Here is a 19,724-nt window from a genome sequence, read left to right on the forward strand (position 1 = left end):
AGTTTGCTCATTCAGCTCTGACGTCAGGTCTAAGCTGAAAGGAGGTCAACAACAGAACAGTAATCAAGCAATGTTTGCCAGTTTGTGAGACTGTAAATAATATCAAATATAATAACATCAGTGCAACCAAGAAGCGACGCCACTCAGGCCACTCATTACAGAACCGTGGCTGTGATTATTATTATATATTATTAGACTAAAATCAGAGAGCGAGAGAGACAAAAATACTGAAATTACCTTCAAGAAAGAAAGAAAGAAAGAAAAGAAAGAAAGAAAGAAAGAAAGAAGGATATGACCTTGGGCCAGTTCATGAGATTTGCATCATATAAGCTATATAGATTTGAAACATGACATTTTCACCAACTGACAATAAAGCCTTACTAAAGGAGGGGCCTCAAACTCAAATGACCTGAGGGCCACATGAGTGTCAAGTCTGGTAAAGAGGGGCCAGTCATGTGGGGGAAAACAACTGTTCAATCAACATTGGTGACAATATTTTACATAATTTCAAAATAAAGGGGCTTGTTTTGATGCATAACGATATATAATTCACAATATAAAAAAACCGCTTTATCCTCAATGAGTGTCTCTGTGCTTATATCTGTGCTTATCTAAGCTACAACAGGCCCTGGACAGATCGCCAGTTCATTGCAGTGTCACATAAAGACAAACAAATATTGACTCACATGGTCAATATAGGGTGTCCAATTCAACTAATCCCCATATTGCATGTTTTTGGACTGTGGGAGGAAGCTGGAGAAAACCCCCGCACACACGGGGGAGAACATGCAAACTTCATGCAGAAAAAGGCTCATGTTCCAACCCAGGGCTCGAAACCCAAGAGTGCTAACCACGACACCAACCATGTGGCCCCAATGCAAAATGAATCTACAAATATCAAAAACAACAAATCGACTGAGGGGCCACAAGTTAGAGACCTCGGCTCTAAAGTCTCCTTCTTTTAAACGCGTTCATACAAAGTTCCCAGAGCCTCAAGACGGTTAACATTATAACATCAGCAACTGCTGTGTTCACACACTTAACCGAAATTAGCAAACACTGTGTGGCTCCACGGAAGGTGACATCAGTTGTGTGAGGTGCTTGTGCTTCTGGGAAAATAAAATACCTCCATTCTTACACAAGCCTTTCACCATTTCTCGTTGTTTAGCAACACTTCACATATACGGTCATGAGAACTTTGCTTCTGATGCCTTCCTCTTTCTTCTTCACTATATTTAAAAAAAGTCTTGTACAAAGTATCTTGAGGAAGTATCTTACCAGAAACTGACTTTGGTTGAGGTTGAAGTCACTTTTTATAATATTACTTAATGTATATGACATTAATCAAAATTATTTTTCTGATATAAATTGTACAGAAGTTTTAGAAGTAATACTGGAAGGTTGTGGGTTCAATTCCTGGCTCTGTGTGTCCTTGAGCAAGACACTTGACCCCATATTGCAGCATGTGAATGGGTATGAAAGATGTGTGAAGGGCAAAGCTGCAGTGTAAGACTAGGAAAGCTCTATAGAAATACAGATCATTACCAGAACTCTTCTTCTTCTTCTGATTTTGTTTCGTAGTAACGAGTAACAGAGATAGTAAAAGGAGATGGAGTGGAGTAAAAGTAAACATGAATTTGTACTTAAGTACAATAATTGCACTTAAGTACATTACATTACAACACTGCAGATGACACACACACTGCTATTTAAACAAACTACAACAATAAAGATTCTAACTAGTACTGAGTGTTGAGGGAAGAGAAATTCAAGCTTTTCCTTGTTTTCTAAATGGATGCTAATGCAATCTCAAATTCTATAGATGGTCTGGTTTGTATATCAGTATATTTCCCTTCCTTCCCTCCTCCCTCACTCACAGCAGCACTTTTCCTCCAACAAGGTGACGATGAGCTCCGGCTCTGCAGGACACCTCTCATTCACGGCTCTGTAGGTGACACTAATCACACCACGTTTAGAAACTCCGTAACGGGGCCCGGGGCCATTTGCCTTGCCTCTCTTCTGCTCTTGTGTGTGTTAACGTCTTGTCAACATATTATTTACGCAGCATAATCCCAGAAAACAGTGTAAACAAAAGTGCTTTAAAGTGTTTGCTTCAAACTCAACCAGGCTGTATGTGTTTGCCAGTAAAGAAAAGGGGGATTTCTTATAGATTACTGTAAGTCGGAGTGTTTTATTTAGAATGTGAAAATGAATTGTGCGTTTGTTTTCAAACGTGTGAATAGAGCTATGAAGCATAATCTCAGTCCAGATACACAATAATTCACAACAAAACTAATTAAACCCCGATGTCGTCACACGTAGAACCCGCTGAACTCGGTCTTACGAGGAGACACTAACAGACGCACTATCAGTCCTGCTGCAGATGTCAGAGATCTAGTGTTTATAGTTGATTGCATTAGAGTGTGTTCTGTGGTCAGGAGCTCGATCTAATACCACATACAGTGTTGAAAACCTCCTCAACAGCAGCATAGGGTTGGACTGAGAAATGTAACTGCACCAAAGCCCAACATTTTGAACTCCAACATGGGAGCAGCTGGTCTGCTGCTGCAAAGTGTGTTTAGGAAATCCCAATGAAAGATTTCTCAAACAGAAGTCACCAAATAATACATTTGAATTGACTAGATTTTGGTTTAAGGATGCGAGCGCTCTACAAAAACATAAACTTCCGTGTAGTGACGAAGTAAAACATAAACTTCCGTGTAGTGACGAATTCTATTGGTTTATACGTCGACGCTTCACACCACTGGAATCCTGTGACTCAAATGTCTATCCGTCCGTTTCCCTCATACTAATTAACACCATTAAATTCGCCCGGCTGTGTAAATATCCAAGGCGTCAATCGTCCCTTGGGAAATTTTCAGTGGTTGCACCACTGCTGCTGCTGCTGCTGCTGCTCCCTAGCAAATGCTCCACTTTACAGTTGCAGCACTCCCTGCTTCTCATCCACACTTTGATAAATAATTAAATCTTTTGTTTTGCACATCACCACATGAGCAATGTTGGTATTTAAAGAACTGGTGTTGTACTGTGGGAAGTAAATAGTTATAGGGTGTGAACTTCCAACTCATGGATCAGACATTTAGGACTCGTCTTTCTTCAAAATAGTGTTTTAATGATGTTTTTTTTTGTTGTTGCTATAAAACAGTAAACCAAAGTCTCATCGAGCCAACGAGAGATTTAAATCCTCCTCGGGTAATGGCACTCCACTCCGATGACGGCACTCTGACGCCTTGTGATGCCACTTTTGTCCAACACTTTTGGGTTGTAGACCAGTGTGAAGGTATAAATGAAGTTGTCCTCCGTCATCTCGGGAAAAAAAACAACGCACAATTAAATGTGTCTTTGTCTGAAATTAAACAAAAAGATTAGATTAATAAAAATTTAAAACTCATACCATAAGTGTGCTGCCACAGCCATGCAGCTCCGACTCAAAGACGAGCACATGAGACAAGTCGTCAATTTCAGTGGGTGGACAACCACCAAGGTTGATTTCCTCCGGTTGGATCAGCTTGTTGAGGCCCAGCAGGTCCTGATACAGTTCCACCTGGATCCTGCTCTCCCCACACCTCACAGCAATGCGGTCAGGCGTCACCGGCCTCCGCACTTCAAACTCAACAGGAGGCCTCGTCACTGGATCCACGGGAGCTTCCGGAAACCTCCAGGCGAGAGCACCGTCCGTCACGTGGCTCTGCTCCACCTGGAGGCCGTTGTATTGCTGAGCAGACGACCTGGAGGGCTTCCTCTCCGGTGGTGCTGTCGCATGTCTTTGGGCCTCAGCTCTCCAGTAGGTCGGCACTCTCCTACTGAGGGAGAACGCGTCGCTAAAACTCACACATGCGAGTAGAAACACAATAATCACACTGGAGCCCAACATTATTGCAAACAAACAGATGCTGCGCCGTGCGGCTGTGTTTTAACATGAGCAGACAAAGGCGGAAGCTCCTCCCTCTGCACAATTAGCTGAATCTCTGTCCACACGTGTGGCCTCGCAGCTGCATGGCCGGCGTCGTTAACGGTCAGTAGTTTAAAAAGCTGCTTGAGAGGGAAATATAAACAACCATCATTCACAGACTTTGGAGATTTGTACTATAAAATATATATGCTCTTACCGTGTGTGAAATCTCACACTTACAGCTTCTTATGGAGCAATTATATATATTATATCCTGGGAGACACTGATGTACGTACATTAACAAAGTGAGCGGTTTATTCTACATTTAGATTCTAGCTCGACTTTAAACCAAAGTACTCATTAGCCCCATGTTGACCAGCAGTAATAGAAAAGTGTTGCCGACATGATAAATAGAATGTATTATGGGTAGAGCGCTGTTGTGTTTTTAGCCAGCACTTAACCTTTGTAGTAAACAGTTTTATTTCTGATATTATTTTGGTTTCTGTGGACAATGCGATACAGAGATGACAGCCCTTAGAATGCGGCTTGTCCAAATGTGGTCTTAAGATATGGTATTTTACAGTTACCATCAGAGGTGGAACGAGTACTGAAGTATTCTACTCAACTACTCTGATGACATTTACCTAAGTACAAGTAAAAGTACTGGTCTAAAAATGAACTCAAGTTTAAGTAAAGAAGTAGCTTGTTTAAAATGTACTCAGAGTAAAAGTTACTTTTTTAACAAGGTTAGGGTTCTTTCTTGTGTCTTGTAAAAAAGGACAAGGGAACACAAATCTCACATGAATTGTTTTTATTTAAAGGCAAACGTTTACAAATGAAAGTGCAGACAAAATAAAATGTGCAAACACATAACGTGTCAGTCAGAATGGGTCAAAGGTCATAAATGCTTTAACTTTCTCACTCACTCAGGGACCTTGATTAAAGCCAACCTGTCTTCATCATTCACATGTCCTCATCATGCACATGTCCTCATCATTCACATGTTCTCATCACTCACATGTCCTCGTCATTCACCTGTCCTCATCATTCACATGTCCTCATCACTCACATGTCCTCAACATTCACATGTCCTTATCATTCACCTGTCCTCATTATTCACATGCCCTCATCACTTACATGTCCTCATCATTCACATGTCCTCATTATTCACATGTCCTCATTATTCACATGTCCTCATCACTCACATGTCTTCATCATTCACCTGTCTTCATCATTCACATGTCCTCATCACTCATATGTCCTCATCATTCACCTGTCCTCATTATTCACATGTCCTCATCACTTACATGTCCTCATCATTCACATGTCCTCATTATGTCCTCATCACTCACATGTCTTCATCATTCACCTGTCTTCATCATTCAGATGTCCTCATCACTCACATGTCCTCATCACTCATATGTCCTCATCATTCACCTGTCCTCATTATTCACATGTCCTCATCACTTACATGTCCTCATCATTCACATGTCCTCATTATTCACATGTCCTCATCACTCACATGTCTTCATCATTCACCTGTCTTCATCATTCACCTGTCCTCATCATTCACATGTCCTCATAATTCACATGTCCTCATCACTCACATGTGCTCATCATTCACATGTCCTCATCAAAAATGAGTTTGACACCCCTGGTGTAAACATTTGAGATGAGTTTGAGAAAACAACGATAAATGAAGCTCTCAAAGTTAAGCAATTGGCAGTGATTGGCAGCCAATTATTTCATGACTGTATTAATTATCTTTAGGGCTTGGTTTCATAGGGATGAGCAGTGTCTGGTCATAGATGGCGATGCTTGAGCCCAAACAGTCACACATTAGGAGAGATGTGAATAAGATCATTGCATGCATAAACATTTGAGCATCACTGATAATAATTCCATGCACTTACACATAGATGTGGGTTAGAGAAGAGAGTAACACGGCAGTATTAATACAACAACACAGATCACTACTAGTGTGTGTGTGTGTGTGTGCGTGTGCTAATGCATGTTGTTGTTTTGTTGTTTGTGTCAGTGTGAAGCTCTTGTTTACCTCCTTTTTTATTATCTGCGCGAAGGGTGCTGTATGTTTGAGCAGAGTGCCTGAAGTAACACTGCATCTCATGGTTGGAGGGGAGGCGGTTACCATAGCAACAGTTGCAAAGCGAGGCAGAATGAATGCCTGTCACTCACAGATTGCACAATGCTTCAGTTTACATAAAGGGGCATTTGAGCTGGGTTTTTTTTTTTTTTTTGGAAATGTGGTTTTATGACGTTACAGAGTGAGACAAATATACTAAACTGAAGGCTTTAAAATTGGAGTTTATGGGCGGGGTCACCGCGGGCTGACGAACAGGACGCTGAATCCCAAACTGTCCTCACTGTGTGAATGAGACGTGACAGAGGAAGATGTGCTGTGTGTAAAGCACTGCAATCACAGGTCACTAAACACTCAGGTCACTCGTTTCCTTTGGTTGTTTAGGAACATAATGCTCCGCTCTCATCAGCAGTAATAAAATAACTATAGCAACCAAGGCTGTCGTGCAGACTGTGTGCATACACAAGCACAGATAAGAGCGTGTGATATGAAGGAGGTCACGGCCAGAACAAACAGTCCCAGTGCTTCTCTTTCACGTTGCCCTCTCTAGGTGACAGACAGAATCAGGATATAAGGGTTTGATCATTGAGGAGGCATCATTGCTTGTTTTTGCCACGTTTTCCAAGGCCAGTGAAGAAAGAGCATGCAGGGAAGGAGAGGAGATGAGCGAGGGCAGTAAATGGTCCTAAATCAGGCACCGAGTGCTCATCCATGTGCTGCAACCGTTCAACCATTAGTTCTGTTGTTTTGGAATAGGAGATGTGTCAAATTCATTTTTGCCATTTGGCTGTGAACAATCTGTATTAATAAAAACATACTGAGTGATGGATTGAGTTTAACTGGAGCAGAAGAAAAAGAGATCCTGGCCTCGGGTGTCTGAAAAAAAGGTTTGTTTCCATGCGAGCAAGAGCCAGTAATGAGTTGTTTTGTCTGTGGATTCAAAGGGTGGCGGTTTGCATGTGCACACAGGTGAAATACTTGTATTAATTGCCACCACAGATGTAATAATATAACCGAGGGAGAGTCTTTAGATGCTGCAGCACACATTACTGGTGTAAATGTATGTTAACTGTAAGTATAATAATCTGGCAAATTAAATGCTAATATCATAACTTAGGGGTGGGATAGTAAATGAAATAAAGCAACGCTTTTGCCCTCAAATGCCTGAGTGAGTGAGTGAGTGAGTGAGTGAGCTGGCACATGATGCCACACATTCATGAGTGAGTGAACAAGTGGTGACAGGCTGCATGAGTTCTACAGAGGAATGTGAGCGGCTGCAGAACCGCTGACGTGACGACAGGTTCTTTGTCAGAGAGCTTAGTCTTTTATCTGGCTAATGAAATTAATGCAGTGAGGTGTCAGATGTGTGTGTGTGTGTGTGTGTGTGTGTGTGTGGTGTGTGTGTGTGTGTGTGTGTGCAGAAAGTCTTATGGCAACACTTTTGCCCAGAGAACTACACTATAAGTGTTGAAAACTGATAATTTATCATTTATTTATTCAGAGAGTGTATTTAAAGCAGCAGTGTGTGCCTTAAGGGTGAGTTGTTTGTTGTTAGGGAGCATGTGTTCGTATGCAGCTGCAGGGCAGGGACAGGAAGTGTTTATCCCGTCAAACTACTCAAAAACTGGGGTTTTGAGGCAGAGGATTCACTTCTGAAACTGTTCATGGAGCCTTTTTTGTGTTTTCACTCTGCAGCCGCCTCACTTCACCAGCTCAGTGCCGCTGCGATACTGAGAAACACGCGTGGAGCTGATTAAACTACAGTTTTTAGTAAAAGTATCAAGATGTCCATGTAAAAATAACCCTGAACAATCCTTCTTATTTGTGAAGTTAAAGGTGCAGTAAACAGTTGTTTTATTATCCGTCCACAGACAATCTCAGACTCTCATAATCTGCTGATATTGAACTCTCTGACAGGATCTGCACAATGTGTTACAGTTACAGAAAAAAACACCCGAAAGTTTCTCACCTGGCTGCTTTTCACAGGAAGTGCATGTCAGAAGAAATGAAATGCAAACAAAACCACTTCCATCCTGTCTCACGTGGCTGAGTATATATGTTAACTGAAGAGCAAGGTTTTTAACGTTGAAGTTTATGACATTTAAAGGCGTATAAGGTCACACTTCTCTTTCAGACACAGAACAAATGGAGTTCTTTTACTGTCAATGTTCTGTTCAGATCTCTGCATTGAGTCGTCATGTTGCAAATGCTTCATATTCCTTTATGTTCTTGATTATTCTGACTGTATTTGTGCTTTGTCATATACAAATAAATGAATGTGATTTAGTGTCCATTGATTAAAGATGATGTTCAATTATGACAATGATGATGATGATGTCTTTGGTAGAATATGTTGCTATTTTACTTTTCTGTAAATCTCGTTACATTTGCACATTTTGAATAGAGAAAGAAATTTAAAGTGACATTTGGCAAAGTGTAAAATCCGTTTTCATAAATATTTTGTAGTGTAGTGAAGGCTTTTCAGGGTGAAGCCATAATCTTTTTTTATGATCTTTAATCAGGTGTTAAACCTAACCTACATTCATCACCGGAAAACACCGGATGTCCTCACCCTAATTTCCTCCACTCAGCAAAAACACAAACAGCAATTAAAACACTATCACAGTGTTCCGCGTGTCTGTCAACACGTTCATGTGGTTGAGAAACGTGAGCTCACACGTGTCATAACACCTGATCCTGGAGACTGGGTTTGGTTCTAAGAGCAGAAGTGACACGGCAGAGCTGGAGAACCACAGTCACTCGTGGGCTCTGAGGTGAAACGCGGCTCCGACCCCGAGGCAGAGCGGACGCTCGCGACTGCATGTGAGGACGGAGGAGTGACTTGTGACCTTTTCCTGGTGTTCACGGAACATGTGGTGACACTGAGACGGTGCAGACGTGCAGAGACCTCAGTCCAGAGCCCTGACTAATCAGTGTCACTGACGCGGTCACGTGTCATTAGAGCAGTGAGTTTATATGCGTCACAGTCATCAGAGGTCAAGCTGGGGATCAGGCAATGACTGACAGCAGGTGTGTGATAGAACACTGTTGTGTCCCAATACACAAGTGGTGATTTTGTGCATATGACAATATTTCTAGATATTTCTACCACCATTTGTGTACCACCTAATATTATACCCAGGGTTGGGTTATAAACGGCTTGATTTAGCGCATGTCATGTCATCTTAAAGTCGTGGTGTGTCATTTTTAAATATAAACAAATCTCGTTGACATGAAGCGCACGTGACTCTCCCCGTGTTTTGAGTTTGGATCTCGCGTCACCAGGCAACATTCTCTTTGCTTTATGCCGAGACAGAGACGGCTGCAAACATGCTGAAAACAACACAGCGAGGCATGATCAACAACGTATAAATAATGTCAAATGTAACGTAAGTTGTTTGCGTTCACAAAGATCCAACGCAATAATAACAACAAATCCTATACATGGAAAAAACTGTGATTCCTTACAGAGCCAAATCTGGGAGATTTTGCTGCATAGTGTGAACGTTTGTGTGTGAATGAGTGAATGGCAAAACTCTACTGTGATTTGCTTTGTGTTTTTACAACGATACGAGAACATAAAGCCTTCTGAGTGTAAACACAAGCACTTTATCATCAAACCTAGAAACCCTCAACATTCCTGGACTGCTGTGTCTTTGTGTTTTCACTCGTGCAGCTCGCCGTGATCACGGTGGAGCCAAGAACAAGCTGCTGGGCTCTTCAATAACACGTGGAGACTCAACCATATCAGTCCTGTTCATGGCTCACTTCACTGGTTACTTGTTAGCCGCAGAATTTTGAAAGATTCAACTCATTGTTTTTAAAAGCACTTGGCTGCGTCGCCCGAAACCTTTTTAGTGGCTCTAAGCAGAGTTTGATTGAATTCCTCATTATCGTGAATGTTTTAATGAGTCACACAGTGAAGGCAGCAGCCAGCAGAAATCCATTGTTTTCAAGCTGTTAACATAATATTATATTTTTGTATGATGATGTCCAATAAGTAAAGCATTTAAAAAGGACACCGCAATCTCAGTTTAACACAGTGTAGAACATGGCTGCCAAAGTGCCTGCCATTATACTCTCTCTCTCTCTGCTGTCAGTCATGTATGTTTTAACACAGTTAAACGTGAACGGGACGTTATTATCAGGTGTGTAACATGCGGGGCGGCGGTACTGCAGACCTTTCTTTGACTCCTCCTCCTGTGGTCAAGATGTTTTTTCTGAGGGATAATGAGGCTTTTTTTGTAGGTTTGTAACATTTGTGACCCATCAGAGATATATGTACAATTTAATATGTGTTTGTGCTGGAGGCGTGGCCTCCAATCAGCTCACCTGCACCTTAGACTCACCCGCCACTAATCAGTGCTCTCTACCCCTGCTCTTCATTTGGGTTGTGGTGTTTTTTTTTTTAATGGTTCTTCTGTTTGCTCTTGCGTCTCGTTGACTTTACTAGTCCTGTGTTCAGACGCTCAGCGTTGCTTCGTTGGACGCCGTCGACATCCACCATTACTCACCCCGGTTCCTGAGTCAAACCCTAACAGAGTGCGGTCTAACCCTCACTCACATTTAAGAGCTTTCTGCATCTATGTGTCTGCAGAGGTCCACGTGGATCCTACATGGAGAAATCCATGCACAGCGCACGGTCTGACTGAAGTGCTGTGCCCTGTCGCACAACACTTTCCAATCCAGTCGGCGGTCACCTTTTGCAACAACAAAGAAGACAGTAACCATGGAAACTGGTCTGCGACGCCTTCATACGTTACACCTCAGGTTGACTCAAATAACAGATCAATGTCGTGATATTAGCAGTAGACGGTCAAAGCGACAACACTCAGGATCTGTGGAGAGCTATGCTAAAGCTATGCTAAGTTACTGCAAATACTAAACACAGCCAGACTTATTATCAGTGAGGTCACATGTCGCAGCAAAAAAAGAAGGTATTTTTACTTTAAAAAACAAAACAAAACAAAAAAAATAACTTTTATTTGTTGTCCTTCGCTTGCTTCATGTATGTCAGTGTGGCCCTCTGGAAAGTCTGCACCCTAAGGGCCACGTCATCCTCACCACGTCCCACATCTGTATGCGTGTACATATTCCATTTGAGTAACAGCAATTTCTCACCAGGAAATCTCCCTCATTTGTATTTACTTTTAATTCCGTGTGCGCTGAGTTGTAAATGTGTGGGAGCTGGTGCTGCTGTGTCGTCTCTCTCACAGAAACAAGGGTTGGTGGACGTGATCTGTGGTACGTGCAGATCATTCATACAAACCAGTGTGGAAATGAGCGGATGACATTCATGTCACATGGACCACAGCGGCTCTCAGTGGGTTTGTATGTGGAAAGTATGAACTGTTTTATGAATATTCAGCACATTATTTTAACATTGATCATCATTGTTTTTATATATATGTAGGCAGTTTTGTATTTTATGGAGTCTACTTGTTTTACTGTGTTGCAGCACTTTTATAACTTTGTTTTGAAAAGAGTTGCTTCTTTTACTGCTTTATAAGCTGAAGGCTGATATCCACAGATCTCCACAGAGCCATTAAACGGTAAAACTGTCAGAGGAGCAGGGAGAGTTTGCTGCTAATGGGAGCCTCACGACAGCATGAAGTGACTCCGGCCAAGTGGGAGCGGCTGCACATTTGTCTCCACTGTTGTTTGAGACTGTGCAACTTCAGTCAGGCGGATAATCAATAGTGATAAGAATTGGATTTTAATTTACTCCTTATATCTACAGCCATTCCAGCAGCTGAGCTTTAAACTAAAGAGACAGTCAGCGCCCAAAAACTCTGGACTGACCGGCCTGAGGCTCAGCTGAGGTCATCTCTGATTTTTATTTTATTTTACTTTTATATTTCTGCCAATATTTTGGTTTGAAATGCCTTTTCAAACTATGATTTTGACTAGTCTGTATTGCTTTATTTTGTTGGTATTATGAAGCATTAAAAAGTTATAAAATAAAGCTGTTATTTTAATTGTCATTGTTGTGTAGTAGTATCAGTTGTATTAAAGCAAATGAAAGTGGAGATTGTAACTTGGCTCACTCCTGTCATCTGGTGGCCAAGCATGGAAGAGGGCGTCATCATAGAAGAAGCTGCTGCTCTCTTTGCTCAATGTTTAATATTTGTTTGCTGCAGGGGTTGTTTATGATGTTTTTGTCACATCAACAATCAACAAACACATGCAGCTTATTCAGCATTCTGTCTGATTCAGATATGAATGACACATTATTTTAGAAACATGGGACAATGCAGCACATCTATATCACATATTGTTATTTTTAACTGAATTACTTCTCTCAAATCCATACCTCAGCACTGATTGATTGACTGTGGGGTTAAATGAAAGTATGCATCAACATGTGAATGTATATATCTATTACTTATTTAATTTACTTATTTAGAGTCTACATCCCGACAGTGCACGTGAATGTCGTTGTATATGGATTCTTACAATGACAATAATCTATGGAAGAAATTGCCTTTTGATCAGAATTATGAGAATCCACAACCTGAATTAGTAATATATCATTTTATTTTTCAATAAAAAAAGCAACAAATAAAAAATACTGTTCTGTCAGTAGACAGTGAATTCAGAGGCATTACGACAAGAAGAGGCTGTCACATACATAATAATAATAAATGAAAGTTAGTTTTTACAGTAGATTAAACATATTCATTATAATACAGGATTGACTGTGTGTTCATCATGTTCTTGTTTGCACAGAACTCACAAAACATGGAACACGTGCTTGTTGCAGTGTCTCTAGTTATAAAAGCCTCTCCAGTACCAGCAGGTACAGTTGAGGCCTGCAGCTATGAGCAGGATGACCACAAGGGTGATTAAGAGTCCAGTGCCGATGATGGTGGCGACGACAGCCCAGACAAGCGTCCTCTTGGACATGTCGATCAGAGGGGCCCTGAGGGCCATGCGCGACCTCCGCGCCCGCCGGCGGTCCTGAGGAGGATACCGAGACAGGTTGACGTTCTCCATGCCCAGGGAGCGGATCAGACACGCCCTCTGGTGGCTGAGCTGGTCAAAGCTGTGTTTGCCATGGTAACGGCCCATACCACTCTGACCTGGAGAAGGCACAGACAAGTCATGTGTTTTCAAGATGATATAAGTTTGTCCTCACAAGAGAGTCTCATTTAATAGATGAAGCCAGTCACACTGTTCTCTGATTAACCTACTAAGTGTATTTTCTTCCTCTGTCTATTTGACTTGATGTGAATGATTTGAATGAAACTTTTTATTTTTTTATTTTTAAACATTACACACTACAGCAGGACTATTCAACTCATTAGGAATCGGGGGCCAGTTCATGAAACTAAGGCAAAGTAAGGGGCCGCAAAATGAGTAATTGTGGTAACCTATGAAGAATTTACATATCTCTAGTTGTCATTTATTTCATTTAACAAAACAAACATCCATAGTGTGCCTAAATTAAATTAAAACAACATAATACTACCTTTAACAATAAGCACTTGATCCATTTTTAGCCATTTTAGGGAAGACATGAGTGACAGTTCCTCAGTTGACCTCTCTTTACAATGCCAGTGATAAACAGTTCCTCTGCTCTAAATCCTCAGCCAAACACAGACACACAGGTATTTTTCTTGCCAGGTTCTCCAGTTTCCTCCCACAGTCCACTCTGGACACTCTGACCGTGGACGTGAATGTGAGAATGATGGTTGTTTGACTCTATGTGGCCCTGTGATGCTCTGGCCTATGTCAGCTGAGATTGGCACCTCATGGGGAGGATCAAGGGCTAGAAGATGGATGGATGGATGGATAAATAATGCTGACTTGGGCACAGATAATCTTTTTAAATAAATAAGATTTTTACATTTTTAACAAACCCAACTGCATGATTATGTGCACCCATGTCTAAACACGTCCGAGTCAAACTCACCAACACCTCCGAATGGGAGCGAGCTGAGCGTGTAGTGCATCATGACATCATTGACCGTCACTCCTCCACTCGTCGTCTCACCTATCATCTTTTTTGCAGCCTTTAAGAAACAGGAAACAGAGGAAAAGACAAACGTAAAGGAGTCTTTCTGAAAGAAAAGTGTCATATCTGTGCTTGCGCTCACCTTTTTATCAGAGCAGAAGATGTACATGGCCAGGGGTTTCTCTCGCTCGTTGACGAAGCGAATGGCGTCATCCATGTCGCTCACAGTCACTATGGGCAGCAGAGGGCCAAAGATCTCCTCCTGCATCATCCTGGAGTGTGGAGGCACGTCCTTCAGCACCGTCGGGGCTTTAAGTGCAGCATTAACACAGTCATCACACAGGAATACGCACCAGATACGACTGTGTGACTGCTGCAGGTGGACAATGTGTCTCTACCTATGTAGCACTGTGATGCGTCACTCTGTCCTCCCAACACAGGAATATAACCTTCCATCAGACTCATCACTCTGTTGAAGTGGCGCTGGTTGATGATTCGTCCGTAGTCAGGAGAGCATTTTGGATCAGCGCCGTAAAACTCCTGAGACAGATTTACAATGTCCTGATTGAGCAGATTTACATTTACACCGCGTCATGTGGGCTCAGAGATGAAACGTTACCAGCAGAGTTTTCCGGATGCTTTCCACCACTTGGCCCTGGATGCAGGGTTCACACAGGATGTAGTCTGGAGCGATGCAGGTCTGACCGCAGTTGAGAAACTTTCCCCATGTGATGCGACTGCACACAAACCAGACATGGAAGCACAGATTAACAGTGACTGACACACAGGGCATACACACATATATATATGTACAAAAAGTGTTTTAATGCTGTCACTCTCAGTCAGGTACATACGTGTGCGTCACTAGACTTTAAAAAGGCCTCTAACACGCTTGGTAACCCATCACATTGTGGTACCACCTTACAGTCCGACGACTAGCCTTATAAAAAGAAACTCATACACTCTAAAACCTCCTGATATATATTCAAATGAATGTAAACACAAAGAGTATGAGCTGCTGCCCTCTGGTAGGAGGTTTAGAGTTCCTCGCTGCAGACTGAACAAATTCAAAAACTAATTTATTGTGTATTACACACCATTAGGTTCATTTTAATATCTGTTGTATTATATTTGTATCATATTGTAGGCTATATGTTGTTGTTGTTTTTTTATGACTGGTGCATGGGTGAAGGCCCCAAGACAAATTTCCCACTGGTGGGACAATAGAGTCTTAATCTTAATCATAAACTGCTGCAATCAATCAATCAAATTTGATCAATCTCAAATCATGTACAGTATATTATAGAACAATTATATGTAAAGCATTAACTACCAACATCAGCATGTACCTTTAAATGGTGCAATATCCTCACTTATCCTTCTCTTGTTGCATTGTAACACTAAAGCAGATGTTCATGAAGTCCTAAATTACTCCTTAACAGGACTGCAGACACTTATTATGAGTGTTTAGCGGCTGCTTTGATGTCTGTGGACAAGCTAAACCTCTAGAGGGCAGCAGAGTCATCATTTTGAATCTGTGTAAGATACAGTACAATACACAATCCTGTATTCAGAGCCCAAACCACAGGGTTAAACTGTCAAAACAACGAGGTTTGACAACTGCTGCCGATGTGTGGTACTCTCAGGAGAGCATTACCGGCAGGCCACTCGGATGTTGCATTTCTTGTCGATGTAACAGGGACACTTTCCTCCCAGTTCCAGGGTGACTGGGGTGAGGTGCTGAGCTGCAGCCTCCATCACCAGTTTGCCAACAGAGCTGCTTCCTGTGTAGAAGACGTGGTCGAACCTCAGCCTGAGCAGCTCCTGGGTCTCTGACACTCCACCTGTTACTACTGGATACAGCTCCTGGAACCAAGCAGCATGAACAGGAAAGTCTGTCAGTGGCTCTGGCTCACCTTTCTGGTAAAGATTCAGTTCTGATTAAATTGTAAGTCTGCTTATGCCTCCTGGCAAAAATTCCTGATGTCTCCTACTTGCCTATCACTTGTAGCTTCAGGCAGCACACATAACCCAGTCTACTGAATTATACATGCAAGATGCTGACTATATGCACGTTGCTCATGCAGCCACACTTCCACACAAAAAACATCTGTCACTTTAAGAGCAGAGCAATAACTGTGTTTTAATGCAGCTCAAACTCAGCCAAGTCTTAATAGCCTCTATGAAACATTCCGCAGAGACTGCAAGGTAAAACCAGTGGGAAAAATATTGTAAATTAACGTTTGCATTGCTTTGTTTATGCTATTAAAAAAATTAAAAATAAATCAACAGTTTGAAATATTCCAGGTCACAGTAAAGGGAAGATTTTGACCCCTAAAAAGAGTCAAACTAACTGGCCTATATTGTCAGAATACAATAAAAATAACACAGTTTTGTTGCCTCAAATTTGTTATTTTTGTCCAGGGCCATGATGATCTTTAAATATTATACATGACTGTAATTGGTTAGTTGGTAGAGCTGAGTAGAGCTCAGTAGAGCTGAGTAATGCTAGAACTGTATAATGGAAATGTACCATAACATTATAAATCAATGGAGAATTAGGCAAATTTTTCACCAATGGCAATTCAAGAGAATACAAGTTTGAGACACTTCCACATTGGCTTCAATTTGCAAATACAGAGAAATCTATTTTTACAGTCATTTTATCTTGTTTTTCAAGAACTGAAAAACAAGATAAAGTGCCACAGGGACTGTAATGAAGGCACAAGGGTTACATTAACCCATCTCTAAAACGTGTGGATACAAGCCCCTGTGCTCAAAGGGAGACTTCTCTTGCAGTGACCTCACTGCCTGAGAATCAGAATACTGTGTTTCACCAGGCTTTGCCGTGACAGAAGCTATACGAGCATTGTTCAGACCTTGTCCAGATAGCGGGACAGCAGCGCCCGCAGCAGCAGGGAAGAATACTCGCTGAGCTCTGACGGCTTCACCACAGCTGCGTTGCCTGCAGAGACAGAACAAAGTTTTTCTGTGAATGGGATGAGATCAGTGTGTGACGCAGAGCAACACAGGCAGAGGCTGAGAATGCAACGCTGCATGGGCTGGTTTACAGTTCACAGCAGGACATAATTCGCTCTCACTGTCTTTGAGTTGTGATACTTTTATTGGCAGGATATAACCGTTACCTCACAATATTATGATAATAAACTTTATACAGCATTTCTCAAAAACAGTTACAAAGTGCTTTAAAATTAAAAAAAAAGAAAAGTAGCGGAAGCAGACGAAGATCTTAAACCTCTGCCAATGCTGCTCAGGTTTCTACAGCTCTGTACTTTATTTCTTGAGATTATGCTGCCCAAAGACAGACAAACTCAAAGCTTTAAATAATAAGCAAAATGTCATAAAGCACAAAAGCTTTCAAAAGTGAATAAAAAGAAAAAACTGTATTTCTAGAAGCCCAGACAGTCCCATCACCTATCATCACTGTGACTGTTGGTTGAAAAAAACAACATCAACATGATGAGCTGACAGGTTCTAAAGCTAAAGAATAAAAGGTTATTCATTTAAAAATAATACCAATATTCTAAAGGTAACTAACAAAAACAGCAACAACCTCTCTACAGTCCCTCAAATTTGATGACCCCCAATTGAGATTAGCAAGCACGCTGATCGCTGATAACAACAACAACACAGCTTTACCAGCTTCAGGTCCTGGTTAACAAAGGAACCTGTGACCTAGACTCTGGATCTGACCATACCATTGTCATAATGCATATAGACCACATGCACACAAAATTCATTATTCTGAATGATCATGGAAATATATTCACCACTATTCAATCGGAGATAGCACTGTTTTGTTGTTGTTGCTGCCATAACCTTGTTTTTGTAAGAAAAAGTAAGAGTGGCAGAGGTATACTGTATAAGCGTTAGCCTCAGCCTACAAACTTTTTGGTTCACCACCAAGAATTTAGATGTTCTTTTGTATTTGTATATTTACTACTACTTAAAATAAAGCAAAAATAAATCACTATATATCTACTCTACTACCTGCACTGCACAACCTAAGCACTACTCTGTGGACACATGAAGGTTCCTACCTGCAGCTATAGCACCAATCAGGGGCAGCAGAGTGAGGGCCCATGGGTAATTCCATGCTCCAATGATGAGCACCACCCCCAGAGGCTCTGGCTGTATATAAACCTCATCTGATATAGTGAGGACGCTCTTGTCCACAGGTCGAGGAGCTGCCCACTCTGCCAGCTTCTCTATTGCCAGACCAAGCTCATTCTCAATGCTGATCAGCTCCAGCAGCGGTGTGTCATACTGGCTCTGTAGAAAACACAGCATTTGGTCATCTACGAGACAAGTACCTGCAACATTCAGCTGTACCTGCTGTTTGCACTCACCCTGTTGATGTCCTGTTTGAGAGCAGTGGAAATCTCAGTCTCTTTCTCAGTGATCATCCTCTGCAGAGCATTGAGCTGCTGCAGCCTGAACTCCAGAGGCCGAGTGCGGCCGCTCAGGAAGGCCTCCCTCGCCCGCTGCACCGCCTGCCTCTCCATGTCCACACTGAACCACAGGAGGAGACAGGTGTCACTGCGGCGTGAACAACAAACCACTTCAAGAGAATTTACACACTGGAATCTAAAAACAGGAGAAATCAAAGTCCTAGAATAACATTCCTGTATATCCTCTGTAAATCATATACAGTCAACTCCTTAATTCTGAGACCATGTTCACATGGAATATTAAATATACAGTGCACAATATTAAATATAGAGCAAACCAGCCAATGAGTATTGAGCACTTCAGTGACTAGTTCATGGTTTTAAACTCTGCAGTGAGAATTATTTCAAGTCTGGTAGTCAAGTGAGACCGGACCACTCTTCACACACAATGTTTATGTCAATTCTACACTCTATACAGGCAAATGATTTCATGAGAAGTTTGAGGACTTTGTCTGGAATTTCTCTAGTAGATAGAAATATGTATAAATCAGGGATAACAGAGGGTATTTAAAGGGAAACAATCCACTGTATACAGGATACAAGAAATAAGGTTAACTAAAACAAAGCATTTACATTGTACAATTAGCATAGTCTTTATAAATAGGCAGATATAAAAAAATACATTTGTTATGTTTGTTTTTAAACACATCAACATCCTCTGCCCTCTTTATAAATGATTGTATCATCAGTTCTGAAGCAGAGCGGTGGAGCAGTTAAATGTTTTCATTGGCCCACACCAATAATCACCATAATAGAATATTATGGTGATTTTATACCATCGTCTTGCAACCATTGTACTTCATTATTATTACTATTTGTTATTTTTTCCAGTAAAGTGCAGGTGCATAACACTTAAACTGCAGAGTCTATGAGTCCCACGCTGGGAAAGAGAAGTGTGGAATGTGATTATAGAGGAGTTGTACTTACCTCAGTGCAGAGCAGCTTCTCTGTGAAACGCTGTGTCAGTGAGCTCCGTCTCGACTCTGATATAAGAGCAGCTCAGATGTCAAACACGCTTCTGCCTCACTGACTCTCACCGGCAGCCACAACAGCCACTGCAACAAAGAGACCACCCCCACACACACACACACAGAGTGCACAACTATATATTCAGTCATAAACATGCACACAGTAACTGCTGTAGCTCACTGGCGTGTGCTCCTTTTTTACAGCCTTTAGTTGAGTGAATCTTTAACTCCTGCCATCATGATAGTCAGTGTATGATAACTATAATACAACAGTGATATTAAAGTACAATAACAGCATATCTAGTAATAAAAA

General features: G+C 41.5%; 2 protein-coding genes across 4 annotated transcripts; both read right to left on the bottom strand.

Annotated features, from left to right (window-relative positions):
- Positions 1 to 3,112: 3,112 nt before the first annotated feature.
- Positions 3,113 to 3,927, bottom strand: LOC122773892 (zona pellucida sperm-binding protein 3-like). Its single transcript, XM_044032872.1, has 2 exons — positions 3,416 to 3,927; positions 3,113 to 3,327 (listed from the first exon to the last, which is right to left on the bottom strand). Exons 1-2 carry the CDS (start codon positions 3,893 to 3,895, stop codon positions 3,199 to 3,201), a joined length of 609 nt encoding a protein of 202 aa, XP_043888807.1. The 5' UTR covers positions 3,896 to 3,927; the 3' UTR covers positions 3,113 to 3,198.
- An 8,298-nt stretch (positions 3,928 to 12,225) lies between these two features.
- Positions 12,226 to 19,693, bottom strand: LOC122773688 (aldehyde dehydrogenase, dimeric NADP-preferring-like). Of its 3 annotated transcripts, none has more exons than XM_044032532.1 (10): positions 19,371 to 19,693; positions 18,342 to 18,531; positions 18,033 to 18,264; positions 16,851 to 16,936; positions 15,629 to 15,837; positions 14,591 to 14,708; positions 14,370 to 14,511; positions 14,114 to 14,280; positions 13,930 to 14,029; positions 12,226 to 13,096 (listed from the first exon to the last, which is right to left on the bottom strand). In XM_044032532.1, exons 2-10 carry the CDS (start codon positions 18,495 to 18,497, stop codon positions 12,783 to 12,785), a joined length of 1,524 nt encoding a protein of 507 aa, XP_043888467.1. In that variant the 5' UTR covers positions 18,498 to 18,531; positions 19,371 to 19,693; the 3' UTR covers positions 12,226 to 12,782. The 3 variants fall into 3 exon arrangements, with proteins under 3 accessions (XP_043888467.1, XP_043888468.1, XP_043888466.1); XM_044032533.1 differs by having other exon boundaries at positions 18,342 to 18,572; positions 19,371 to 19,432; XM_044032531.1 differs by having other exon boundaries at positions 12,227 to 13,096; positions 18,342 to 18,504.
- Positions 19,694 to 19,724: the final 31 nt, after the last annotated feature.

The sequence above is a fragment of the Solea senegalensis genome, linkage group LG8, assembly GCF_019176455.1.
Source record: "Solea senegalensis isolate Sse05_10M linkage group LG8, IFAPA_SoseM_1, whole genome shotgun sequence".
Classification (NCBI taxonomy): domain Eukaryota; kingdom Metazoa; phylum Chordata; class Actinopteri; order Pleuronectiformes; family Soleidae; genus Solea; species Solea senegalensis.